This window comes from Polyergus mexicanus, unplaced genomic scaffold (assembly GCF_030449975.1).
Source record: "Polyergus mexicanus isolate NDT 795.1 unplaced genomic scaffold, iyPolMexi1.0 SCAF_12, whole genome shotgun sequence".
Lineage (NCBI taxonomy): Eukaryota > Metazoa > Arthropoda > Insecta > Hymenoptera > Formicidae > Polyergus > Polyergus mexicanus.
In genome coordinates this window covers 5,652,294-5,676,836 of record NW_027223332.1, presented here as the reverse complement: position 1 = coordinate 5,676,836, position 24,543 = coordinate 5,652,294, and the positions used below count along the sequence as shown (strand labels likewise).

Sequence of the window (24,543 nt, the reverse complement as noted above, 5' to 3'; positions counted from 1 at the left end):
AAGAGGGACTCTTCCAGCACAGCTGTTAGAAAACTTTACAGACCTTTGGGGTAAATAATCTTGAAATGGTGAGGGGCACTAGCGAAAGGGAGAAAGGGAGAGAAAATCTCGTTTCTCAAAACTGTCAAGTTATGATAATTCTTGCAGTTCGATTGATCGCACGAATGCGACTAGAGACGATAACAGATAATTACTAGAAAGTTTAGAAACTCTAATAAATCGTATACCATTCGTTAACCGATTATAATTCGTGAAGCGATTAGAAAATATAATGAAGAGAATGAGATTTAAGTCTATAAAATATTAAGATATATAAAGATCGTCTAATAAAATATAAAATAAATGATATAGTTAGAAAATACAGGCTGTTTTAATATTAAATTTTAAAATAAAAATAAAAGTGAAAAACAGGTACATGGATATAGATACATATCAATATATGTGTTATCAATTTATATCGTGATATTTTTCTCATTTGCCTATCAACACTGTCGCAAATACTTTGTTTTTATTTATAGTTATTATAAAGTAAATAAAAATTGTTTTTCTGTTTATATCTCTTAGCAGTTGTGAATTTTCGCAAAACAATTCTATGGAAATATAAAAAATTGAACGAATTTACAAAGACCGCTTTGATGTTCTTTTCCTCGAATGTATTATCCCATTGTTCTAGGCATAAGTCACTTTTACAGAGAAGCAATCACGTACATATTTATTCGGATATATACATCTTATTCATATATCTATTAGAGTTAAATTGAATACGTATACCTGCTATGTTCCTTTCACTTTATCTCTCTCTTTCTTTCTCCTTTTTACTATTTTTCGCATTACTTTGTTTTTTTATCTAATAGTCTCCCCTTTAACTTCTTTTTTTCAGCTTCTCACCGACAGCGAGAAACTTCGTTTCGCGGAATAGACGTTCCCAATTATTATTATGAAAGCACAATTCCACCCACCACGTCCAATTATATCCCGCGAAACTAATCCGCAACTTTCTTTGCTAAATTTCGCGCTCGCAACTCGTAATAGGATTTTGAAAGCATAACTCGGCTCAAGCTCCTACGAGCTAGTCACGCGAACGAAATTTTTGCTGACAACGAAAAGCGGAAAAAATCGGATGACGTACATTATGTAGCGATGGGAATATTTCGCGATAGACGATCATTGCTCCAACTGTGTTATTACTATAGAAATGAGAAAAGAATTTATACGATAATTTGCATGTGAATTTAAAAATAGGAAAATTGAAATTATTTTAAATTATTAGAGATTTTTTTCAATGCGTTAATATAAATTTCATACATTTATGTAAATCAAGTGCAGACAGAATATATAATAAAAGCGAAAAAAATAGTTTCAAAGCTAAATCTTTTACATATATAATATAAAATATTATAATATACGCAATTTCATTATGTTCACATCCCACACACACATTCACATTTGCCTAATAACAATTTATTATAAGATATGCATCCTTTTATCCAAAACTGCTAACACAATAATTGTCACAAAATAATTATGCACGCAAATAGAGTAGAAACGTCTTTACATGTGTTCTTCTTTTTTCTTAGAGTTGCTTTAAAAATAAGCATCGAAATATTATCATTATGCTGCATTTTCGCGCCTGCGGCTTCGAAACAAAACGATCCTTATATCGCACATCGAAGAGTTTTCGCGTTTCTTTCTTGTTTTCAGAAGGAAATATACAAAATCTGTAAATAATATTCCCCATATTTCCTGTATCTTTCTCGATGTAATGAGTGCAAGTCAGCGCGGCGGTATTACATAAGAGAGAACGTGCCCAGAAATATGCCTTCGTTGATACTGCTATACGCGCAAAGGCGAATGGATTGTGGTGCCTGGAAACTTTCACTTAAATAGTATTTTCTCATGTAGACGTACGATTTTAACCAGATAGACTTCTAAAACTATGGGCTTCATAAATAGTTAAGATATTATTAATTTTTTTATACCAGAAAAGATATCAAATATGAATGATTCGTAAAATGAATAGATATTGTACTATTAATATAATGTTGACACAAACTATTAATAGATTGAATAAAACTACATGTAACAAAAATATAGAAAATAAAATTAAAATTTAAGAATGCAAAAATTTAATTTAATGTAATTTTAAACCGTACAATATATAGATAATTGTGTGTGCAAACATATTTATTAATCATATTAATTTTAATAATCTGTTATATAAATATTTTTTGATTGTTTAGATTACATATATATAAATTATATAGACGTTTCATAGACATTGTGTTCTTTGTATTAGAAATTTTTGCAAATTAAAAGCCTGCCTGTATCTATAAAGATATTCTGTATATATAAAAATCTCTCAATTATTTATGTAAATATCAAAATTTTATTCACGTGACAGCAACGTACGTGAGCCAATATATGCGACGACGAACATTACGGGCGCGTATAACAAGAACAGATGAATAATCCTAATGATTTTCAGATTGTCCTCGTTCACGCAGGACTTCTGGGTGGCGGCTGCAGCGCAGAGGAGATAAGCCTCGATGTCAACTTCCGCTGTGACCGGAAATACATCTCGATCTGTCGCCGCGAGACGTTGCTGCAGCAGGTACACGCGATTTCTTTTCACTGACCACGGTCTCGATGAAATTGGCTTCAGGGATTGAAGTGCATTACGAACTCTCTCGTACTCTGCGAGAATCCTAGGAAGCAGCAAAGGTTTTATCTCCATGACCGATAGTTTCTTTTTTCTTTTTCTTATCGTTAACGCTTGTCTCGCCTGATCTCGAACACTCGACTATTTGCGTCTTTTTTTCATTCCCTCCATAATGTAATATTTTTCTCTATTGTTTAGATCAAATTATATTTGTTTCCGGATGTATATAGACTCTATACATACAGTAGAACGAATGAGATATACTCAAGATTGATTTTCAAGTAGCCAATTCAATCGCAATCGAAAAAAAATATCGTAAAATACCATTAAGCGCGAGGGGGATCATAAAAAACTTTCTTCGTTCGTCGCAAACTATATAATTTCCAATCCAACTTATTACGAAAGAATCGTGGCAAACTTGATAGGAGAGCTGCCTTTCAAGGAAGAAAGTCCAAGTTAAGTTACCGCGCAAGATTTATTCCGTACACATCTGATAGAGTAAATGAAAAAGATCAGAAGAGTATTTGACAGATTGAATCCAGAAAGCGAAAATATTTTCGTTCGCATATCAATTTGCGAAAGGAATCGATTTCTATAACGGCCGTATTTTTCTCTTTCCTTGCTTGTCCTTTCTATTGTGCAAATAAAAAATAAATAGTAACGATTACAAAACTATTATATATATAGTTGAGATTTTATCAGTAAGAAAACTCTCCTGAAAAAGTACGAAAGTTAGAAAGTTAGTTGATCGTCACCGTTTGTCATTAACAAGTTCGTTGAAAATAATTACAAAAGTATGCTGGCCTTGCAAAGTAAATAGTAAGTCGATACGCCCGAATACCTTCCGAGAGCACGTAAAAAGCGATTTCGATGGGACATACTGTCAAGATTTCCCGAAAGTTTTCTCGTCGCGAATGCGGCATCAAACCTCATTTCTCAAAGCAATCAGGCATCGAGCAACTTTCGCGATCGAAGAAACGAGTTTTTCCATTCGAGACGCGATTTTCCTTCTCTCGAGGTTCACTCGCGCGCGAGCGAGAGCCGGTAAACTTGTTTATGTCGCTTGCGCCTAAAATTTCAGTTTCAAATAACTTTTACGAATTGCGACGCGTTAAGCGAATGTGTGAACGACAACAGCGGAAAGTTGAAGAGACCGAATATAAGCGTTGGCGATCGCGATCAAACTTGCACGCGGGTCTCATCATCGAAACTTACTCGCAAACGTGAAAGTAGTTATCAGCGTAGTTCGAAATTTCATGTATGAGCGGCTTTAACCGTTTCTTAATGCTCGCGAATGGAGCGAAAGATTATCTCCGAAATGCATCGAGGTTTAATACCGGCTGCGATCGTGATCCGTGATCTCTCGAATTTATAGTCGTCGCGATATTATTCGCTGAAAGTAGAACGTATATTCAACTGTAGATATCGCACGAGAACGTTGCTATAAATAATATTCTAATATTTCCTATAAATAGCATAGATAGAGTCGTATGAAGCTAACGTTTCTCATCAATTGGTTGCGAAAATAGCGCATAATTTCTACTTAAGGCTGCATATTTTAACGTGATATATAAGCTATCCATAAATTATAAATCGTGCCGTAATATAGCGTTATGCTTTCTTAGAAAATGACTTAATGTCTTTAATAGCGTTGCATTTTCTGCACGAGTTAATGTCGCAAGCAAATTTAATATTACCAGCTGTTGCAGAAGCGCTATGCGAAGCCAACTTTAAACTTAGACAATGCTCCGATGCAAGAGTAGCTTACTCGTAGCCTCTCGATTAAGTATCTAATATAAGAAGCACGTAATACAAGACTAATAGTGCAATATTAGACAAATATAATTAGCAAATTACGTAATTAATACGCCTTATTTACATTAAATAACAGTAAATTGCAAAGCAGCTAAGACTAAAATAAAAGGCGAAAAGAATCCTAATATTTTTCACATTTTTCTAGTAAAATTAATAATAGCGGCCAAAACATAAGGCTGTTAAATTTTCCGCGAGACTACGCAGTAACGACGACATTGACGAAACTATGACGATAAATTCGTGACTCGTGAAATTTTGCGATAAATTTCGCGCTCGTACCTCTGTTTTCTGCCGCACAGACCGAGCACTGTGTCGCAGAGTACGGATGGTAGCCATTCAAGAAGCAGCACCAAAATCCAGTACAACGGCCCGATGGATGTCATTCCGCGAATTCCGAAAGTCGGATAGGGAAATCTCCAGCTGGCCCGTCGATTATTTTTAATCAGGTCCTCCCACGTGCAGCCCAACGACACCGCGTTATAAGCTACCGGCTTCGAAGCGTTGGACCTGGGTGAAAACAAAAGCGAGAGTGCAACGATACCGGATACTTTTCAATCATTTAACAACGTACGATAATTAACTGCTCCATTTGCGATCAAGTGTAGCAAATGTTTTTTCTACATAGAGTGATATACAACAATATATTTACGTAAGTTGAGTATAAATATGTATGCATTTGCATTATTAATTTTACAAATCATCCAGTTTATAAAGTGCTGTTGTATACATATATGTAAGTGCTACCATGCATATATTTTCCAATAAGTTTTTTTAAGCAAACGTAAGCGATAAATCCGATACTTTGAGAGAGAGAGAGAAAGAGAGAGAAATTCGAATAATCAAAAATCGAACAGTGAAAAAATGCATTATATTGCAAAATTTGATCCGTTAGAGTCTTCGATTTTGTTCATATGTGCATGTGCATCGTTAATCAGTTTAAGTTTAGATTTGTTAAACAACTTAATGAGAATTTATACAGATAGCCAGATTATAACGCACTTCCATTTTCCTTATGGAAGATTATTTTTAATGATTATAATTAATTACATCTCTGACTAGTGTAATTCAAATACGAATAGGACAATCGCTAAAGACGAAAAAAAAAAACCATGAAAGGCAGATGTATAGTGCCACTTCTCTTTTATAAAGCGAATGGAATCAACTTATTTGCAGTTCAATCGTTTGGAAATATCACAAGACAAAGCAGAAAGATACACCTGATTGAAACTACTATTAAATATAAGATTTCTGAAAAAAGTCTGGAAAGACATAGCTATGAGTTTTATCCGATTGGTTTTTTATCGGCTGACTGAAATAAAGTTTGCAATTTAAGAAGCTTATCTTAAATCTCACTGTGCTCGTCGTCTAATTAAAACCTCGTATGAAGCGAATAAAGAAGTCTTATCGACAAGATGCATCGCGATTGTAATCGAAATGCTTTCTCTCGCGAGCCAATATTTTCATGATATTGCTTTCAATGTTCGTTTCATTTACCTTTCATTTACGTTGAACTTGTTTTCTCGTCGATGTGTCTTATATGAAAATCTATCTATATCTTCGGTTTGATAAACTGACTTAACATAATTCAATTTCTTCCTTCCAAGCATGGAGCACAATTTAACTATCGATTACCCGCTTTCGCGCGCACAATCTCTATTAACCGTTTCCTTCGAATAAAAAACATATTTTTCTATCATACTTTTTATAAAAGCCGAAAATATAACATCAGAAATATTCAAAAGTTCAGAAATAAACAGGAATTCTAAAGAATCCTAGTCAGCACATAACTCTAAAGGAACTCTGAAGCTCTCAGTCAACATCTAAAATTCAGCAATAAATTCAAACTCTCATTTGTTTAATCATTGTTTAAAATAAAATGCTGTCTATCACAGTATTTTAACGCGCTGTAATAGCGTACACGTGTACAATAAATGGGTTAGTTAAAAACAATGGAAATTAAAGCAAATAATTGCGAGTTTTATATATATAATATAAATATGTGTTATAAACTCAACTTGAAATAATAAATAAAATTATAAAATTATAAAACAATAATACATTATACAATATATTTTCAATACAAGAAGATACCTTCTTAAATAGATCAGATAATATAGTTTGTTTAAAAGAACTAATTGTTTCGTTTTATTAAGATAAAAAGTAAATTTAATATTATTAAACTATTAACTGGCTTAGAGCTCAAAGTAATTTAACTTTTTAACATAAGAAACTTATAATACATTATCAAAACAGAAGTAACAATCCTTTTAGCAAATTGCAGGATGAATCTCGAACAAAAACTGAAAGGAACGAATTCCGTTTTAGACAATTGAAGCGGAAACATCGGATGCGAGCAAAACAGTAATAACTGCGGAAACAGCGCGCACATGTAAAATGTGTTTGTTCGTATCCAATTTCGCATTGGAAAACTAGATAAGCCGTGTCTACAACAAATTTCAATTGCGATATGTTAAAAACTGCAACGGATTGCGAGAAAGGTTTCATCCCTTTTTTTATTAACAATTTTATTTACTTTTTTTTTTCTTTAATATATAAAACTAATCGTTTTTCACGGAGATCAATCTATAAATCGGGTATTAATCTATCGTACATGAGATTTTATACGGATCAGATCACGCTCGTTAATTTTTATTGATTTTGTATTTTCTACTTCTGATAAAAATGGATAGGTGAATAGAATTGTCGATACTAAAAATAGCAATACTACTTTTCTGTATAACAATTTTTCATTCGTATTTGATATCATTTTACTGATATTTTCTTATAAAAATGAAGAAGTATGGTAATAAAAATCTTTTAGCAACAAGATCTCATTAAGAGAAACGCATGTATCGATAATTATTTCCCCAAGTAAAAACCTTTACACGCTTACAGAGCAAAAGGAAGTACACAGGTTGCACAACTGTGAGAAAATAGAACGATATCGCTATATTCTGTTTCATGTCTCGTAATTAGACGATGTTGATTATTGCTGTTCCGTAAGATTGCATAACACCGTACACGTACTGTTAGACTTTCTCCTCTTAATTAAACATTAAACGAACGTAATATTTAAGCACCTCTTGATAACTCTTACGTAAATGAATATATTAATGCATTTCCAGTGCAGAAATTAATTTGCTACTTTAAAACAAACAACAAGTTAACTTTGATTAATGCAAGAATAAAAGAGAGAAAGTTCGCAGCAACGAAAAAGAAGCTTAAATATTTTGAATTTTGATTGCTAAATTAATGCTTTCTCTTTAAAGATTGTTAAATGTAATTATTTTTAATAAAATAATTAAAACTTTTAATATTTAAGTATAACACAAAAAAGAGAGAAGATAGGAATTATTTAAATATTTTTTAAACAATTTATAATTTATATCCTTTTCTTACGTACATCCCGATTTCCCATGCGGCCGCGATCATCGTGTTCACCGCTATGTCCATCGGAATAATCTCAGCCTGAAACGATGAGTTGCCGTACGCAAAACCTGCGCCAACCATAACGGCAGTGGGTCCTTTAAGAATCTCGACAAAGCCAGGCTTAGGTTCTTTGTATGCCGGTCCGACAAAGGGAAAGCGCACTAGGGCAACTGGTAATTCGGGAATCTTCTCGTTTTGCAGATTTTCGGTTACATCGCCGCGATGCCTGAAAATACTTGACGCTACGACGATGCTCTTGAGCTTCAGTAATTTCTGACAATATTCCAGGACAACTTCGTGCGGTCCGCCGGCATGAAAGGCCACGGTAACTTCCTTCAACGAGGCTTTGTCCTTGTCGCTTAGGCCGAGCTCCTCGTAAAGCAGATTGCCCTCAAACGTTTTCACGCGCGAGATCGCGCCCGGCATCTCCTGCTTCAGTCGCTCGTACCTGCCGGGCGATAATAACACTGGTGACACAAATCGGCTTTAGTATTTATTGCCAGGCCGCTCTATCAAAATAGGGATGCATCACGGCGTGAAAAAAGCGCACGTAATGGACGACATTAAAAATGTAAAGCAGTGTTTCAATGATATGCAGTCTTGAATTACGCAACGCATCCTTGAATTTATCTCCCAAGCGTATAGATACAATCAACATATTAATTAATTGAATAAAATTAACGAGAAAAATACGCGATGTTGAGAAAAATTAATTATGGATAATGATACAGTAATTAATATTTATCGTCTTGAAAAAGCAATATCATAAATGTTATCTCATTTCATTTCGAAGCGTTTGGCATATTAAATTAAGTTTATCTCATACACGTAACTTTTTTTATGTACCATTTTTTTCCAGCCATCCAGGCTCTATCATTTTTTTTTAAGTTTGATATATTCAAAAGATAAAAAGAAATATGCGGATTTCTAAAATAGTCTTCGATTCCTGCTGTGTGTTTGGCTGGACAAAAACGCAAACACAGCATAATATCTTGACGTTCCAAACTACGCTGCAGAGATTTATGCAATCAGATTTATACACCGTAACTATTTTAAACGGGGCTGTAGAAGGAGTCGCAAATAAGACGTGAAAAATCCGGCAAGCAACCGCAACCGAGAGCGATTTCAGCCAAATATAATAGCGTCGAAGTAGTTGCGCCTTGAACATTCGAGCTGTGCTCATCCATTTGCATTTTCTCATTTACGCGCCGGGCGATTCCCTTTTTCAAGCGGAGAGAAACGCAACGATCTAATGGTAACTACGATTTTCCAGGGGAAGACAATCCTTTCGCGTGGATTTTAATTTCGCGAAATTCAAAACGCGGCGGATGAATTTTCCGCGCGGTCGCGGATTTTGCGAGGGCGAGAAAGAGAAAAAAGATAGAAAAAGGAGAGAAGAGCGACGCGCCGCGTATACTTCATAATCTTTCTAAAGGGAGCGCGGAGGCGTGTGCTAATGAAAATAAATCTCTCTCTACGAGCTTTAGCCGTTCTCTGCCTCGAGGGAGATGCCGCGCGATGCAACGGCGCAGAGTTTCGCCTTCGCGTGAATCTTGCGATGCATCCGAACGATCGTTACGATGAACGAGCACGTAACGAGGCAATCGGGTTTACGCGTCCGACTGTATTTCGCTCCCTTCCTCGTCTCGATGGCATTATTATTGCGGTTGCAATTTCGGCCGAACGATCGTAATGCGACCGCAGATGCATCGGATTCTGTCACCACTCCTTTGAACCGACCGATATTGTTCGCCAGCTTACGAAGTGAAGAATATTTTTAAAATATCAGCGCGAATTATAGATGCCAATGGAAGATCTCGCTTAATTTTATTTATATTTTTAATATTAATTTTTAATTGATAATTAATTATATTTTAAATAGCGAAAAAACACTAACACATTTTCGACATATCACGCACTTCGAAACAAATATTGATGCAGGATTAAATTTACGTTGAATGATATAAAGTGATATTTGATAAAATTACATTTTTATTACAGTATAAACAAATCTCGGAATAAAATTTTCCAATTTTATGCAACATCGTAATTTTTTAATCATGATAATGTAAATAAAAGTAATAATTCGGAAAAATTTCCAGAATATGTCATTCTATCGGTCGCGGCCACATGAGCATTCGCCAAAATCTAATTCCACAATCGATTCCTGACATAAGGTACACCACATTCCCAGAATTCCCGCGGAAAGCCACCGGGTGCAGAGAGAAAGAGAGAGAGAGAGAGAGAGAGAGAGAGAAGAAGGAGAGAAGAAAAGAGAAGTGCCTTTTTCGGTTCGACGTCCTCGAGAATAAATTCGGCGCACGCCCTCAACCGGAATCGCGGGTCACAATTTAATGCTCACAAAGGCGATATCGAGCGACCGGCGCGATTTAAAGGCACGAGGTGAACGCGATGGGTATAACCCGTTCGTACCCAGGTGACGCGAATATCTTCTTCAACCGGTCCTCGACGGTGAGACCGTTCCGGGATCTGAGAACGACGCACACCGTGACGTTCGGCAAGCATCGCAGGATCTTCTCCAGCAGAACACGTCCTAATTCGCTGGTGACTCCCGTGAGAAGTACCGCGCGATTCGCGTACCATTCGCACAGAGACATTCTGAATGACTGGGGCCTGTTGGAAAAGGAAACCGCTCCGGCACCGCGGCGAGCGCGTGACGCTCTCGAATAATATACCACTTGGTAATAGTATTGCAAAAGAGAGAGGATAGGAATTTGCGCTTCGACTTGACATATAATTTCCAAGCCAGGCGAGCATTAATCGGAGATTATTATAGTGACTAAAATATTCTTCATAACATTGTGCGTAATAAAACAGGTTTTGCTATATAGAGTGTCCAAAAGAAATATTTTAGACGTATAAAAATTCAGAATGTCTTGGGTTTGAGGAAGTAGACGGATCAGCTATTCAAAAATAATTAATGAATTTAATACATTACGTGATTCATAAATTGCTTGCACACACGCACGCACACAAAGCACTTTTAGCTTTTTAAAATATAAAATCAATAATTAATTTGTGAGTTAAAGTAAGATTTGCCTTGTAGAATATAATTTAATTTCAAAATTGTAAATATTATCTTATATTAAATTAACTTTTTTGTAATGATTGTACTATAAATATTTCATAGTGACTGTACGTAAAAATTCACGGAAATAAAAATTTAAATTCTACAAGGGCAAATCTTTACTTTATCTCATAAATTAATTATTAATTTTTTATTTTATGAGACTAGAAGTATGCTTTTTGCGCAATGTCGAATACAGTAACAAAATTAAAAATCGTATAATTGATATCGTTTTCTCTCTACAAATTTAAAAAAATTAATTTGATTAATTGAAATTATATATATTTACAAATTACATTCACACATTAACATCAATCTTTAACATATCTGAAACATTGATGTATAAAGCTTGGCTAGACTATGGCAATTAGATTTGATGAAACGTGTCTTCATTGTTGCAAGTGGGTTGATGGACCGGGACAAAGGGATCGAATTGCCAAGACGGCACAAGGACGCTTCATCGAGGTCGCTAGTATCCCGATGTAAATGAGAGCAACGTTTATCGTAGCAAAGTTTACCAGGATTGCCGATTATCTGAATCTTAAATTAGCATAGAATCCGTAGCTTCAATTGTGATTTGTTGCATTAAAAGTAAAAGTAAGTCTCACGCTATACGTATAATCTTTTATTTTTACAAACGAGTGATAAAAATGTCTATTGTTTCAACACGCGCCTATTTATCATATTTCGTTGTGTAATAAATAATAATCAATACATTAATACATCAGCCAATACTATCAATCATAAAAAACCAGACATTTATATTGACGACTTAATGATTAGCACCACGAACGAATGTTTTTGTATTCTTCAAGTAGATATTTTTAGAAGGAACGCATTACCCATATTCATCCAATACAATTATTCGTAATAAGAAGAAAGATCGCGCTAATCTTTTAAAATAATATTTTATTTTAAAAATGTATGTGTCAAAACATTGACAAAAGCATGACAATTTCGTCGACTGTTCTACTATTTTTTCTGAGTATCTGTGCAAAACCTGAGCCGAATTCTTTTAACATTGAAAATTATTTAAGTTTGGAAATTATTTACGTTTGGAAATTATTTAACTTTAAAATTAATATTGATTCTTAGGAAAATCGCGTATTATAGCATTTATTGACAAATTTGACAAGGAAAATATATTGTCAACAAAATAAAAATTTTTATATATAATAAAAAAACTCTAATAAATATTTATGCAAAACTTGATGTAGATCCACTTATTCATTTATAAAAGTTATTTATTAAAAATTGTAGACAAATATTATCTGTCTCTCTTTCTGCAAATTATACGTTTTTCTTTTGTTTCTTGCAATGATTGCAATCTTGATTTCAGGCGTATAATCACGATTAAAAGTTTTTGTCATAAATTAGGAAATTAAATTTATATTAAAATTACAACTATTTTCTTTTAGGAAGATATAAAAACCATATTATTTTGTATATATATATACTTACTTTAATTCTTTTTATAATCCAAATTTATTTATTTGATTTTTCAAACAATATAAACGTAAGAAATGTTTCTTTTTTAATTTTGACAGTATTTTTGCTACTATTGTATAGCCAAAACAAATGTTGGATACGTTTGTTTTGTGAAAATACCTATTTAAGCGAAGGCATTTATGACATTAACGATATGAAATGACATGCTCCACTAACGCGATTCGTAATTGATGTTACGATGGTCAATTGGCGCAAATAGCTGCGACGCAGGAAATATTCGGGTTTTCGACACGTCCGGTTATTCAACGCGCGATTTCCCTGTAACGCTGCCCTGCACCCCCGGCCTCTCGTTTCTTTCTCCTCCCCCTGCTCTCCCCGAATGCACCATTTCCATGTATGAATATGTGCATTTGTTTTGTCCCGGCGCATGTTTCGTTTCATACATGCCCGCGCCTGCCATTGTTTTCAATGCCCGAGCTCGACGAATCCGCGCCGGTCGGCACGCTGTTTACGAATGAAAAATCCAGTCAATTTAGAACAAACCGTAATTTTACACGCAAATGAAAACTCGCGAGATGCGAGATTTTCAGCGATGACGATACCGAATGTCATAAAAACTGATCAGAAACGTTAATATACGTAATGATACCATTTGCGTGCGAAGTGCAAAGTCTCGCGCGTCAATTATTTTCCGATGAGTTAGCAGGTCGTGCGATATTATCTATGCTGAAGTTCCATTATATCTGTCGTACACATTATTAATAATAACAATAATATATACTAGTAACAAGAAAAATATACAATAACAGAAGCGTCAAGATACAACATGTATAATGTCAATCGATTTTATAATAAAAAGATCAATGTCTTTTTTTCAGATGATTGCTTGATGATGCATAGAGTGCAAGAAAATAATAAGCACTTAAATAGTTTTTCTTAAAAGTCTGATGTGTTTGACTCAGAGACTTATGCTTGTAATTGCGCGTAAATTAAAAACTATACATGATTTTATAGGTAAAATGTGTTGACCGAAAAAGGTATACAACCATAACGCCCGGTTTGCGTGACGTGTATCGGGATAGAACCGGTTTAGCGCGTTGTTGTATAACGAATCGAGATAGAATGAAAGTGCTCGCGATATCGCGATTTTTGGGATTGGCACGGCCGAGTTATGTAAACCTGCAGCAGTTTCTTTCTCCTAATCCCTCGCACGCATTTTATCTCGCAAGAAACGGGAAATATAACGAAAAAAATAAGATCGATAACGCGAGCACTACGTTAATGATTTGCTTTCGTTTCGACCAATGCAATCATATTTTCTCCACTACGTTCCGCTCTACGCACACATCAAACTTTCTCATTTATACAATTCCCATACGTAAAGGCAATTATTTTTATCAGAATGCGCAGTCATCGTTTCATCTCTCGTCCAATACATCAAAATCAACAATTGGTATATCTTGACGATTATACCTTGATAAATGATATTATAAAATCGAAGAAATAAGAAAAACCGCGCCGTGTGTTTTATGCATTTATGTATTACACTGAGCGGAGAGTTCCTTAGGTGAAAAGATGTGGCCCCGCAATTCGAACGCGTCGATGAATAAAACAGTATTGCCAGACTTTTTTTCGATTGATCTGCCTATATTTTTTTTTATCGCTCAACTCGGACATGTTCCGCACGTACGGATTTCTCCGAGTCGACGATATTTCTTCACGTTATAAGATTTTACAGTAACGGAAATCGTGAAGTAGGTAGCACGTAACACGTGTCACCCATCTCGTTCTCTGGATACACATACCACAAAACTTGGATTGTGCACGTTACACACACGCGATAGAGCATCATGCGGAGCACGCTAGCTCCAGGAATATGTTTGCTTAACTATTGGTTAATTAACGCGACATAAATTAATTCACGAGGTTATCTAAAAAAATCAATGAATTTATTTTTATTGAAATTGCCAAATGACACAACGTCCACGTACAACAGAATGCGATAAAATAAAATTACGTAACATTGACATTTATGTCATAGCAGATATCGCTGTTTGGTTTTGACGGAATTTTAAAGATATATGTCATATTTGGATACACATATGTTCGACAATTTGATATTAATATTTTTTATTGTTCCATGTAAAACCACGGAATAATATAAAAAAATAAATAAATAAATTTCGTGGAAATAACTTTCCTTTCCAGAATTAAAGGAAATGGCGCATTACTCATTCCAGAAGTGTTAATGCAAGGGATAATTGCTGTTCCATGACTTTTAATATCTTTAAGAATTTTCATCTTTCTTTATTTCTCTCTCTCTCTCTCTCTCTCTCTCTCTCTCTCTCTCTTTCTCTTTCTCTTTGTTTTTCTCTCCCAAATGTTTTCGAGTGTTCGGCCTCTTAGTCTTGTCCGAACTTATTTTACCGTTATGTTAAGCATAGGATACGGCGTACTCGAGAGCATTGTTTTTCCCTTAGCCTGGCAAATAACCGTTAAGAGGAGCCGTTTGTGATAGCGAAACACACGGAAATGCGCTATTACGCGGGCAAGATTAAAATTTAAGTTGTTACGGATACAAATTTCTACGTTGTGGCGCATCCTAAATAGTCGGATATTTCTAAAAGGTAATATCCGCGCAGTTCATAATGCCGATATAGATTATCATGCACATTGTTATTAAACAACTATATTCGTAGCGTCCGTGTGTTAATCCGGTAATAGGAACTACATAACATTGCTAACGAGCTTCTCTCTCGTAAATTACGCACTAATTTCATTAAATAAGACAGCGATCGCAATATTGCAAATTGTTTGTACTAACCAAAGTACATTATCGTCTGAATGACCGATACGATAACGTTATATTAATTTTCTAGAAACTATTTAATTAGCGCGAAAATTCTACGTTGTATAAATGCAGAAAATTCAATGATTATATAAAGCTTGCATCCAATGTATATAGTTAAAAGTAATTAATTAATCTTTTAATGTTAATGTTTTTCAAAAATTACCGAAAAGTGAGATAGATATTTATTGCAATTACTACATAATCTAAATTTATGTATTTTACATTTATACACATTTATATATTATATACTCCTGTTATACATACATCGTACCTAAAAATATTTTATCATGTACCAAAATGTGTTATTTATTTATGATTATATGTACAATATTGCTGTTTGACTTATTTATAGATGTAAATGTAATAAAGTTCGATTGAAAGTTTAACCATTTTTTATGTATCGCAAAAAACACTTGCAATATGCAAGTTTTATCTGTAAATATATCTGGGGGTGTGTGTGTGTTGATGAGATTAATCGCGTTCTTGAACAATAATTCATTGACACAATCGGATTCGCATAATAATATATCACGTACTACAGAACGTAAAAGGTTTTTAAAATATTTTTTCATTTTTTATTTTTTATTTTTAGAATGGCGTTATAATAAAAAAATTGATTAAATTAAAAGATTGAATTAAAATAAAGAGAAAGGATTTTGTAAGAGTTTAAAATTAATAAAAAGTTGATTCTGTAGCCACATAAAAAGCTATTTCCAGCGGATCTGGTAATAGTTCGAACGATCTTGGTGAACAGACTTTCCGTTTTAGCTATTTTTGGTTCGCGCACGCCACCCTTCAGCACTCTGTCAATGTCCGGATTGTAAACGCACCGTTTCATTTCCGGATTATATACGTAACCGAGTCGGCAGATGCAAGCGTAACGACCAGGCAGATTCAGGCAACTCTCGTTGTTCAACATGCAATTATGTGTGCCGCGAACGCATTCGTTCACATCGATACACAGCCCGAATCTAGAGGACCACTCGTGCCCCGGCCGATGGCATTCGCAGCTCACGTTTATCTGATTTGCTCTCAGCGCATGGAAGTCGCGATTCTCGTCCCGATTTAGCGTGCACCTTCGATGCGCTGCAAAGAAAATACGGTATCTCTGAGAGGGGAAATACCCCGAGGGCGATGGTAAGACTTATAAAGCATTGGTTTGCCGCGTTTGTCGTAAGACAAAACGAGAATTTCGTCTGTGGAGTTACATGCTTTCGAAGCATATTTCACGATAACACGTTTCTAATTTATCGATATACATTGTAATTGTATATTTAAAATGATAGTATCATCTGTAACGAGTCGACAGTCTTATAAAGTTAGGATACGATTGACATTAATTATTTGTTTTTAATGGTACATCCATCGTGCAGCGTTTTTATCGACATAATGAGGCGATACCGTGATAAAATATATCAATAAGGCGTTTGGGCGAGAGACAATTCCATGACTATCCATGACTACGCACCTGGTTGATTCTCAGCATAGCAAGGATTGCGTCGCGATTGGAAACAGTCTTTCAGATACCGGATGTGCTTCATGGGGCAACAATGGTCCGGACAGAAACTATACAGGGCGCAGGCGTACGGTTTCGTGTCGTCCGCTCGTGGATCCTCGTTACGAATGCCGTATTCGTCCAAGCAGTTCGCGTGATTGTCGCAGGGCTCACCAAAGGTAGCTAAGTCCGAAATGCCCAACATCGTGTACCAGCACATATAGTAGCTGACAGTAGTACGCCATTGGAAGCGTTCTAAAAATATAGTATTCAATTATCTTTTCGCGTGCGTGTAAGGTAATTAGATATTATTAATTATGTCATTAAATTAATAAATTTATATCGGAATCGAACGATTATTTTTCTGATATTACAGACTGAGCGTATATTTTTTTTACATGAAAAAATTATTTATAATTGTTGAACCGTGTTTGTGATACATATATGTCAAGTAAAAATTCAGAGAATTTTTTCGCGTATTTTTCTCTGTGTGATTTAGTTTAAAAAAATAAAAATATGTTTTACTGCAAATTTAAAAACGCTTATATATATATATCCCAATTATGATATTTATAGCGAAATCTCTTAATTAGTGGGATTACTTTAACTGTCTATGAAATCTCATGCGCAATTAAATTAACGTGAAATATATGCTCTCTCGACCTGTAGCGTTAAATGATACGATCAAATCTGTCGCACAGTTTGATTATTCGACCGGAAGACGATTTAGACGCTAGCGTATGTAAATCAAATTTAATGTCCCGGCGTGATTAGGGATGCTCACGGCAAATCGATGCACTTGCCGATTGGACCCTGAAATGGAACCATAGTGAGATTGTCTCGCCTTTGGGCTATCTGGCAGTCCCTTTGAGCGGCTAGGATCTGCTCGGTATTGTTCGCCGAGTTCCATTTCTGCTCTCTCATGATCGTAACGGTGTCATCCTCGCGCCTGAGGGCCGTGAGTTTAATAATCCTGTCGAGATATTTCAGACACTCGACAAAACTCGCGTCGCAGTGTTTACGCACCTCCCAATGCAGGGATCTCAAACCTGGTCTCGGAAAGTCCTCGTACGGCCTGCTAGTGGCCTCTTCCACGCTCTTGTAATATCGGCGATCGTAGTCGTGAAACTTGTGGGCGCGTATGAAATAAGCCACGTCGCGAATCACTCGGTTCTTGTCTAAGCTGGAATCCGGCACGTCCGTCGACTCCGGATCCACGTCTGGCACATCGCTCACCCGTATGTTGTGATCCATAACCTGCTCAGTCAGAGGTACTTTCGGCATGTCTACCTTGTCCTCATCTTCCGTTGTCGTTTCGAGATCAGCAACGGTGGATTCCACGATAGATTCGATTGTCGGTGGTGATAGCGTGGTGATAGTTATTGTTAGCGGTACATGAGAAACGATGAGAGAAATATAGATGAGATGTAGTACGTATTTTTCCAACTCCATCTTGAATTTTTCTCTTTTGCAAAAAGTTTTTGTTTCATCGCAAAGGCGGAATTCCACGTGAAATTTCTTTTCATAACATTTTAACTTATATAATCCTACTTATACATATATCCTTCCTTTTTAACGGATTTATTTTCCCCGATTTTTCTGTCAATTTATAATAAATCTTAAAAAGAGAAGAATATTTTCATACCCCAGATTTATAATAAGTATATTTTTTTGTGAATAAATCTTGGCTGAACTGGCATTTTCTTTTCTTACACGGAATATATCAGACGGATGGCACGAGAAGCGCGATGCAACCTATTACCTGACGCGCAGATGCGCGTTCAAATTACTTGAATCGCGAGGAAGCCGCTGCCGCGTATCCGTCTCCTTATTGACGCTGAAAAGGCAAAATGAGAAGAAGGGGGAAGCGCGGGAAGAAGAACGAGAGTACACGGAAAAAGTTATTAAGCCGTATCCACTGCGCTCGGGCGTTATTCATCTCCCAGAATCGTCCACCGACTTACGGTTTACCTGCGGCTTCTCGCCAGTGTGGGTAAGTACCTTGTTATATTTCATTCAGTCGCGGCTTTATTCGGCCGGGTGACTCTGCGACCTCCCCTCAGTGTCTTAGCGCGGACTTACGGAAACTTCATAAAGACTTCGTACAGCAACGCGTAATAAGAGGCACCTTCGCGAAACGAGGTGAATCAACTTAACCGGTTCCCTCGAAAGCGACTACTTCAAGAGTGCTATCGGCTTTACGTAAAATGTGTTTTATAGTATACGGATGCTGATAGAAATCGTCTAAATAAAGCTAACTCTTCGGAATTTATTCGTTGTTAGAAGAGAAAAAGTTAGCTAAGATTATTTTTCACATACACATTTCAATTTTCGATTATATATAAAAATTAAAATATTTTATATAATCAATTGTATTTAAAATTTGATAAAAATTAGAATTTTAAATATATATTTATTTACAATTTCAAGGAAATATCTACGCTCCATAAAAAGGTGTCAGTGCCATACTATTGCGCTTCATTTTCCAATGAAGCTCGTAAATACACAAGCGTAAATTAGCGCGCGAACAGCCGTAGGTGAATAACTCCCATCGTATTTCGTATCTGGAAGTCCAGCGAACTCCTGAGAGATACCGCGTGGAAGAGAAAGAGACTGCGGACTGGCGCAGCCCCTAACTTCTCGCTCATCGTGTATTCCAGTCAGTACTTTCGAAAGACAGACTAACGTTCAATCAGACGGCGAAACTGGGTCAACATTTGCTCGGTGATCTGAGAAAACGGCGAAATACGCGCACGAGGAGCCCGACGGGCGAGTAAGAAACGTCCGCCGCCCCCGTAGAATTTCATTTGATGCAAGAACGATTCGAAAGTTTTGCCTCATTCTATTCACCGAATACCCCATCGTGCCGAAGGGCTGCCGTTTATCTTGGATAATGGAGAGCAAAAAGGCTCGGAGGGATGCTTCGCGATGGTGCTTATTAATTCCTTGGCGGAGCTGACTGCGGAAGTTGGGGCGAATTACAACGATTGGCTTCATATTCTCGATTGCGATTCGTTTGCGCCCCGATTATTATCACGGCGTGAAAATTAAAAGAGAATCTTTGCGGATTCGTGAGAAAGACGTCTTCTTGTAACGAACGGATAAATGTCAAAGAAAAAAAAAAAAAAAGAATTAATTTCACGACACATTTCTCGCAACATCCCGCAGTTTATTTTATCGAGACAAGCATTAGTCTAAAAATTTAATCTCGTTGATTTGTTCTTTTACTCTATAAAATTGTGAATTATAATGGAAGCTAATGTATGCTTGGTATGCGTGATGTCGCATTTTGATTAATGCATATCACTGTTCTGTGAAAGGTACGTTTCGCGAAAGAAACGCTCGCAAAATCCGTTAAAAGTTTTGTATACTGGTGTGTATATTTCACAGGGAACAAGCATTGGTATATACAAATAGCGAAGCTGGGAAAAATATAAGTGGATCATATTTGCGTGGCGGTTCGGAGAAATCCGACGTGTATAGCTTTTGATGCAACAATGGCGAGTGGCATTGGCCGATATGGCTTGACCATCAATATCGTATCAAAACTTCTGCAATTTCATCAATACACTGAAATGATAAACCATAATAGAGCGATGTGTGTGATTGCATCCGTCCGAAAGCCGCTGTGCACAATTGAAAATACAATCTGAAAAGACGGATTTATGGAAAATCGGAGATTCTTAAGGGCTTAAAGAAACGTTGACTGTAACGTATTTTTTGTAAAAATTCTTCCTTTCTTTATCTGCCACAATTTTATCGAACGGATTATTACAAGAAAGCAGAATTTTTATAGAATATCTCGCTAGTCGACACAAATATCATGATCAAAATATGCTGAATATTCATATTGATCGTATAATCAAATTAATCTGTTCAGATGTAGCAGAAATTAATTGATATTGTAGTAAGAACGTCGACGAAATGAAAGACCCGTACCGCAAATCATAAGTAGCCGAGCAACAATTGTGTAACTTCTTTTCGTTTAAGTAATATCAAAACTTTGCTCGCGATTGTGTGAACACACGTGCGCAAGGCGATGCGGGAGAGACGTAACTCAAAATAAGCGCGAGTAAACATTTGCTCGGCGAAAGTAGAAAAGTACACGCTACCGTTCGCGATTCCGACCTGCCGCGATATTGATTCGACTGAGAAGACGACCGATTGGAAACTGCGCTGTACCATTCATCCATTTTGATTCGCGAAACGATAAACCATAATGGAGAAACTCGTTTGTCGCGCACACGCTCGAGATTACATATCCGGAATATCCGCGCTTTGCTGGAATATTCCAAAGGCTTTCATACATTTCTACAGATATATAATAAAGATTCGGTTTTTATTTAGACCAACGGAAGCTCTTAACTCCGCTGCTTTCTTAATTTTCAGTTTTTCTCTTTTTACAGCTATTTTAATTTCTAAAAAAATATTGAACGCAATATGTATGTGTATATATATGTGTAAAAATATTAAATGCATGTATATATATATATATATATATATATATATATATATATATATATACATATATATACCTCTATATGTATCATATATATGATAGAAAATAAAAATTAATTTCTGATGTAAAAAATTGAAAAATTTAGAGTTTACATTTTGTACGTTGAAAATTTAATTACATTTTTCTTTTTTATAGTCATTAAGTAATTTCAAGACATATTATTATTCTAATGAGACTTTCGCGTAACTTTGCTCTTGCAAACTTTTTTACACTCCTTCTGCGCAAGCATGTTGAAAAATTTTAAAACTCTTTTCGCGTGAACCTTGTATAAATTTAGAAACACAAAATTAGAAGAAATTTTCATTAAGGAAATGAGAGATTTTCACTACTCTATGCGTCGCATTATATAACATAACTATACACATATGTTTTGCTGATGATATCTAAAATTCATCAGAAAATTCAAGTGTTCTTAATATTACAACTTTCTGATCAAGTTGAATTTGCTTTAAAGGAAGCTATGTAGTAAGTATACGTCGAAACTTTTCAAACATTCAAATGATTGGACGCGAAGAAACTAGTGTAAAGTATTGTAATGCAAACATACGTGATACAGTAGATATATCACGAACATAAATATATGTGCATCTTGTGCATATTAATTTGTAACTCCGCTGTAGTAAACATGTAGCTTCAAAATAATAAAAAAAATTTTATTTACTTGCGAGCTTGAAATTTCAAACCAAATTTCTGTGATTTTTCATCGCTTAAAATGCGAAAACTGTCGATCGTATCGTCGAGATAAATTCTTCGTCATTTGAACTTCAGCATTTCTTATCGAGAGACAGCGTGCGACTTCCATGTGTACGCAATTATGCACAAGATGCCGCATTCTATAAGCTATAGAAGCGCGTATATAACGTGCTCTCGACACAACCACCCTTTTCACGAGCATATCAGATGACGTTCACTCCTTCTCTGTTTCTTTCGCTCTCTACGGTTACGTAACAGCACGTCGCAGCTCCTCGATAAAGTCGACTAGCAATCCCAGATTGATTAACAGTACGATCATCTCACGGTAAATGCTATCTATATCTATCTCGCTTATGTACTTGTAATTTCTTCCCGCAGCCACCCATGCGGAAGTTTGTAGACTTTACCTTATGTTAGATACTGAAGAGGAAAGCCGCGAGCTTCCTAAACTTTGTTAGATAATACAACGTTAATTAACTTCTCGTTTACCTATCCGACCGCTTAATGAAGCTGAACGTTCCATATCGTTATCGTATATCTTCGATGTCTGCTATTTGCTGTAGTACAACAACGAGAGTCGAGTATTTTTTCCATAACATTTTTCATTCTTATAATAAAATTTTTTCTTTTAAATAAAATTTATTGTAATAATATAAGAGCTTTTATGAGAGAAATTTCCGATATTAATAATTACCACGATAATAGTGATGATGACGATAATGGAACTATCAAATTACCCGAAGAGGATTACTAAGAGGTAATGATATCAGATTTCGTTATGCAAGAGGGCACTCGACAAATTCATAAAAGCCATTCGAGACGGTGCTGGCGTACCTGTATGAACGTCTCGAAGGTCTCTCTGACTCTAAAAATCCGTAAGGAAGAATGGAGCGATTACGTGAAACCTGGGCTTATCGGCTATGCTCGTCTACCTTTCGCGCGAAAGTGGTTCAAATTAAGTATCTAAAGGGATGCTGGCTTTTAAACGAGATCCTCCTCTTAAAGCGTGGCTGACGTTCTCTCGACTTGCGGAGAAGAAGGGAGGAACTTGAGGCACGGTTCAGGAAAGGGGGATAAGGGCAAATGGTTAAGTAAAAAAAGTGGAATCCGCGGAAAGTTTAATTGCTTTAGAATATCGATGAGTGTTGCGCGGCGCATCGTCTAATTTGGAAGTCAATCGCTAGGCGCATTTTCCCATTGCGCGCCTCGCCCCCGTCTCGTCTTCTCGCGCGCGATCTTATTTATTCTCTCTCTCTCTCTCTCTCTCTCTTCTCTAAGTGAGGAAAACTCGCGATAGTCGGGCATTAGCGTGATCGAATAACCGCAAACTACCACCCGGGCGCATCGCCGCGATTGAACGGTATAGGAAGAGGTAGAACGAGGCCGAACGGCGACGACGATCGAAGCCATTATCGGGAAAAGTTATCGCTCGTCGAACAATCCTCGGGCCATGCATTCGCGCTGCACTTATCGTTTTACGAACAGGATCTCGGCGTTATGTATCAACATCACATGCTCATGTCTTTTTAAAACAGTTTAACGGTGTCTCTGAACTAACAATGACTCAGCGATAATCTATGTAATTATCGCTGTTCTGCAAAATAATTTATGCAACCATTTTATGCGATGAAAAATCTTTTGATTTCAAGCAGGTGAAATTATCTTTACTCCCGATGAATCGAGATACTTGACAAAAGCAAAATCTGATATCGCAATTTACAAGATAAAATGTAAGATGAAGTATAAGAAATGTCCGATCATGAAATAGTAATGCCAAATGTAAATTAAATTGTAAGTAATAAAAAAAATATATAAATGATTTTTCTCCAAAAACTTCTAAATTACTTTTGTCGCAAACTTACTTTAATTGACGAATCTTTTGTATATTATCAGTCGTAGAAGAAATAGGTAATGAATCAAAGGCTGGATAATGAACATCAAATAAAAAAAAAATAATAATAATAAAAGACGTTTCTTTAAGCGAGAGATATTACGACCAACATCTATAAACATTAAAATTATCAACGCGAAGCTGCGAGGCTAAGTTTTTATTATTATCGTGATGACCTTTTTACTAGTCGGTAATCATATTAAAATGCTAATAAATTTTATATTTAAAATTTTTTATTTTTTTTTTATTTTTAACAATACATAAAAATTCCTTTCGGAATACATGTTCGTTTATACGTCATAATTCTTCCTCTGTCGCAAAGCGTAATATCGTATAACGATATTAAGAGAATAAAGTATATGTTCGCTCGTATATATTAATAAATGTATACATTTTCAAAGGATGAGCATCATAACATGGCTGTTGACTCGTTTTCGCTCGCGAGACTAATCGCATCGAGCCGATAAAATACGATTAATACGAGCAACAAAGGCGAGGCGAATCTTCCGATGAAAATCACATCGCGAATATCGGGCATATCGCGAATTCGCACATGATACGCACACGATTACGCGAGGGTGGTTGCGCGCACGTGCTCGGCTGCGCGTGGAATTCTTTATTCTCGCCTCGATACGGTCGTGCATGACTTCTATG

At 35.9% G+C, this 24,543-nt stretch overlaps 2 protein-coding genes across 2 annotated transcripts; both read right to left on the bottom strand.

Moving 5' to 3' along the window:
• Window positions 1-327: 327 nt before the first annotated feature.
• Window positions 328-10,521, bottom strand: LOC138938130 (putative fatty acyl-CoA reductase CG5065). The gene is made up of 4 exons (XM_070304893.1): window positions 10,337-10,521; window positions 7,878-8,351; window positions 4,754-4,981; window positions 328-2,705 (listed from the first exon to the last, which is right to left on the bottom strand). The coding sequence occupies exons 1-4, from the start codon at window positions 10,519-10,521 to the stop codon at window positions 2,387-2,389; spliced, it is 1,206 nt and encodes a 401-aa protein (XP_070160994.1). The 3' UTR covers window positions 328-2,386.
• A 5,392-nt stretch (window positions 10,522-15,913) lies between these two features.
• Window positions 15,914-18,238, bottom strand: LOC138938384 (uncharacterized). Its single transcript, XM_070305299.1, has 3 exons — window positions 17,590-18,238; window positions 16,760-17,041; window positions 15,914-16,377 (listed from the first exon to the last, which is right to left on the bottom strand). The coding sequence occupies exons 1-3, from the start codon at window positions 18,236-18,238 to the stop codon at window positions 15,914-15,916; spliced, it is 1,395 nt and encodes a 464-aa protein (XP_070161400.1).
• Window positions 18,239-24,543: the final 6,305 nt, after the last annotated feature.

Bases quoted from the DNA above. Each gene is read 5' to 3' on its own strand.
- LOC138938130 (XM_070304893.1), bottom strand. From the start codon at position 10,521: ATGTCTCTGTGCGAATGGTACGCGAATCGCGCGGTACTTCTCACGGGA. The intron at 8,352-10,336 runs GTACGAACGGGT...ATCGCCCGGCAG, and splicing joins AAGATATTCGCGTCACCTGG to GTACGAGCGACTGAAGCAGG. The intron at 2,706-4,753 runs GTACGAGCGCGA...GCTGCTTCCTAG, and splicing joins CTGTGCGGCAGAAAACAGAG to GATTCTCGCAGAGTACGAGA.
- LOC138938384 (XM_070305299.1), bottom strand. From the start codon at position 18,238: ATGGAGTTGGAAAAATACGTACTACATCTCATCTATATTTCTCTCATC. The intron at 17,042-17,589 runs GCAAGTGCATCG...CTATATTTTTAG, and splicing joins TCCATTTCAGGGTCCAATCG to AACGCTTCCAATGGCGTACT. The intron at 16,378-16,759 runs GTGCGTAGTCAT...TTTTCTTTGCAG, and splicing joins CTATGCTGAGAATCAACCAG to CGCATCGAAGGTGCACGCTA.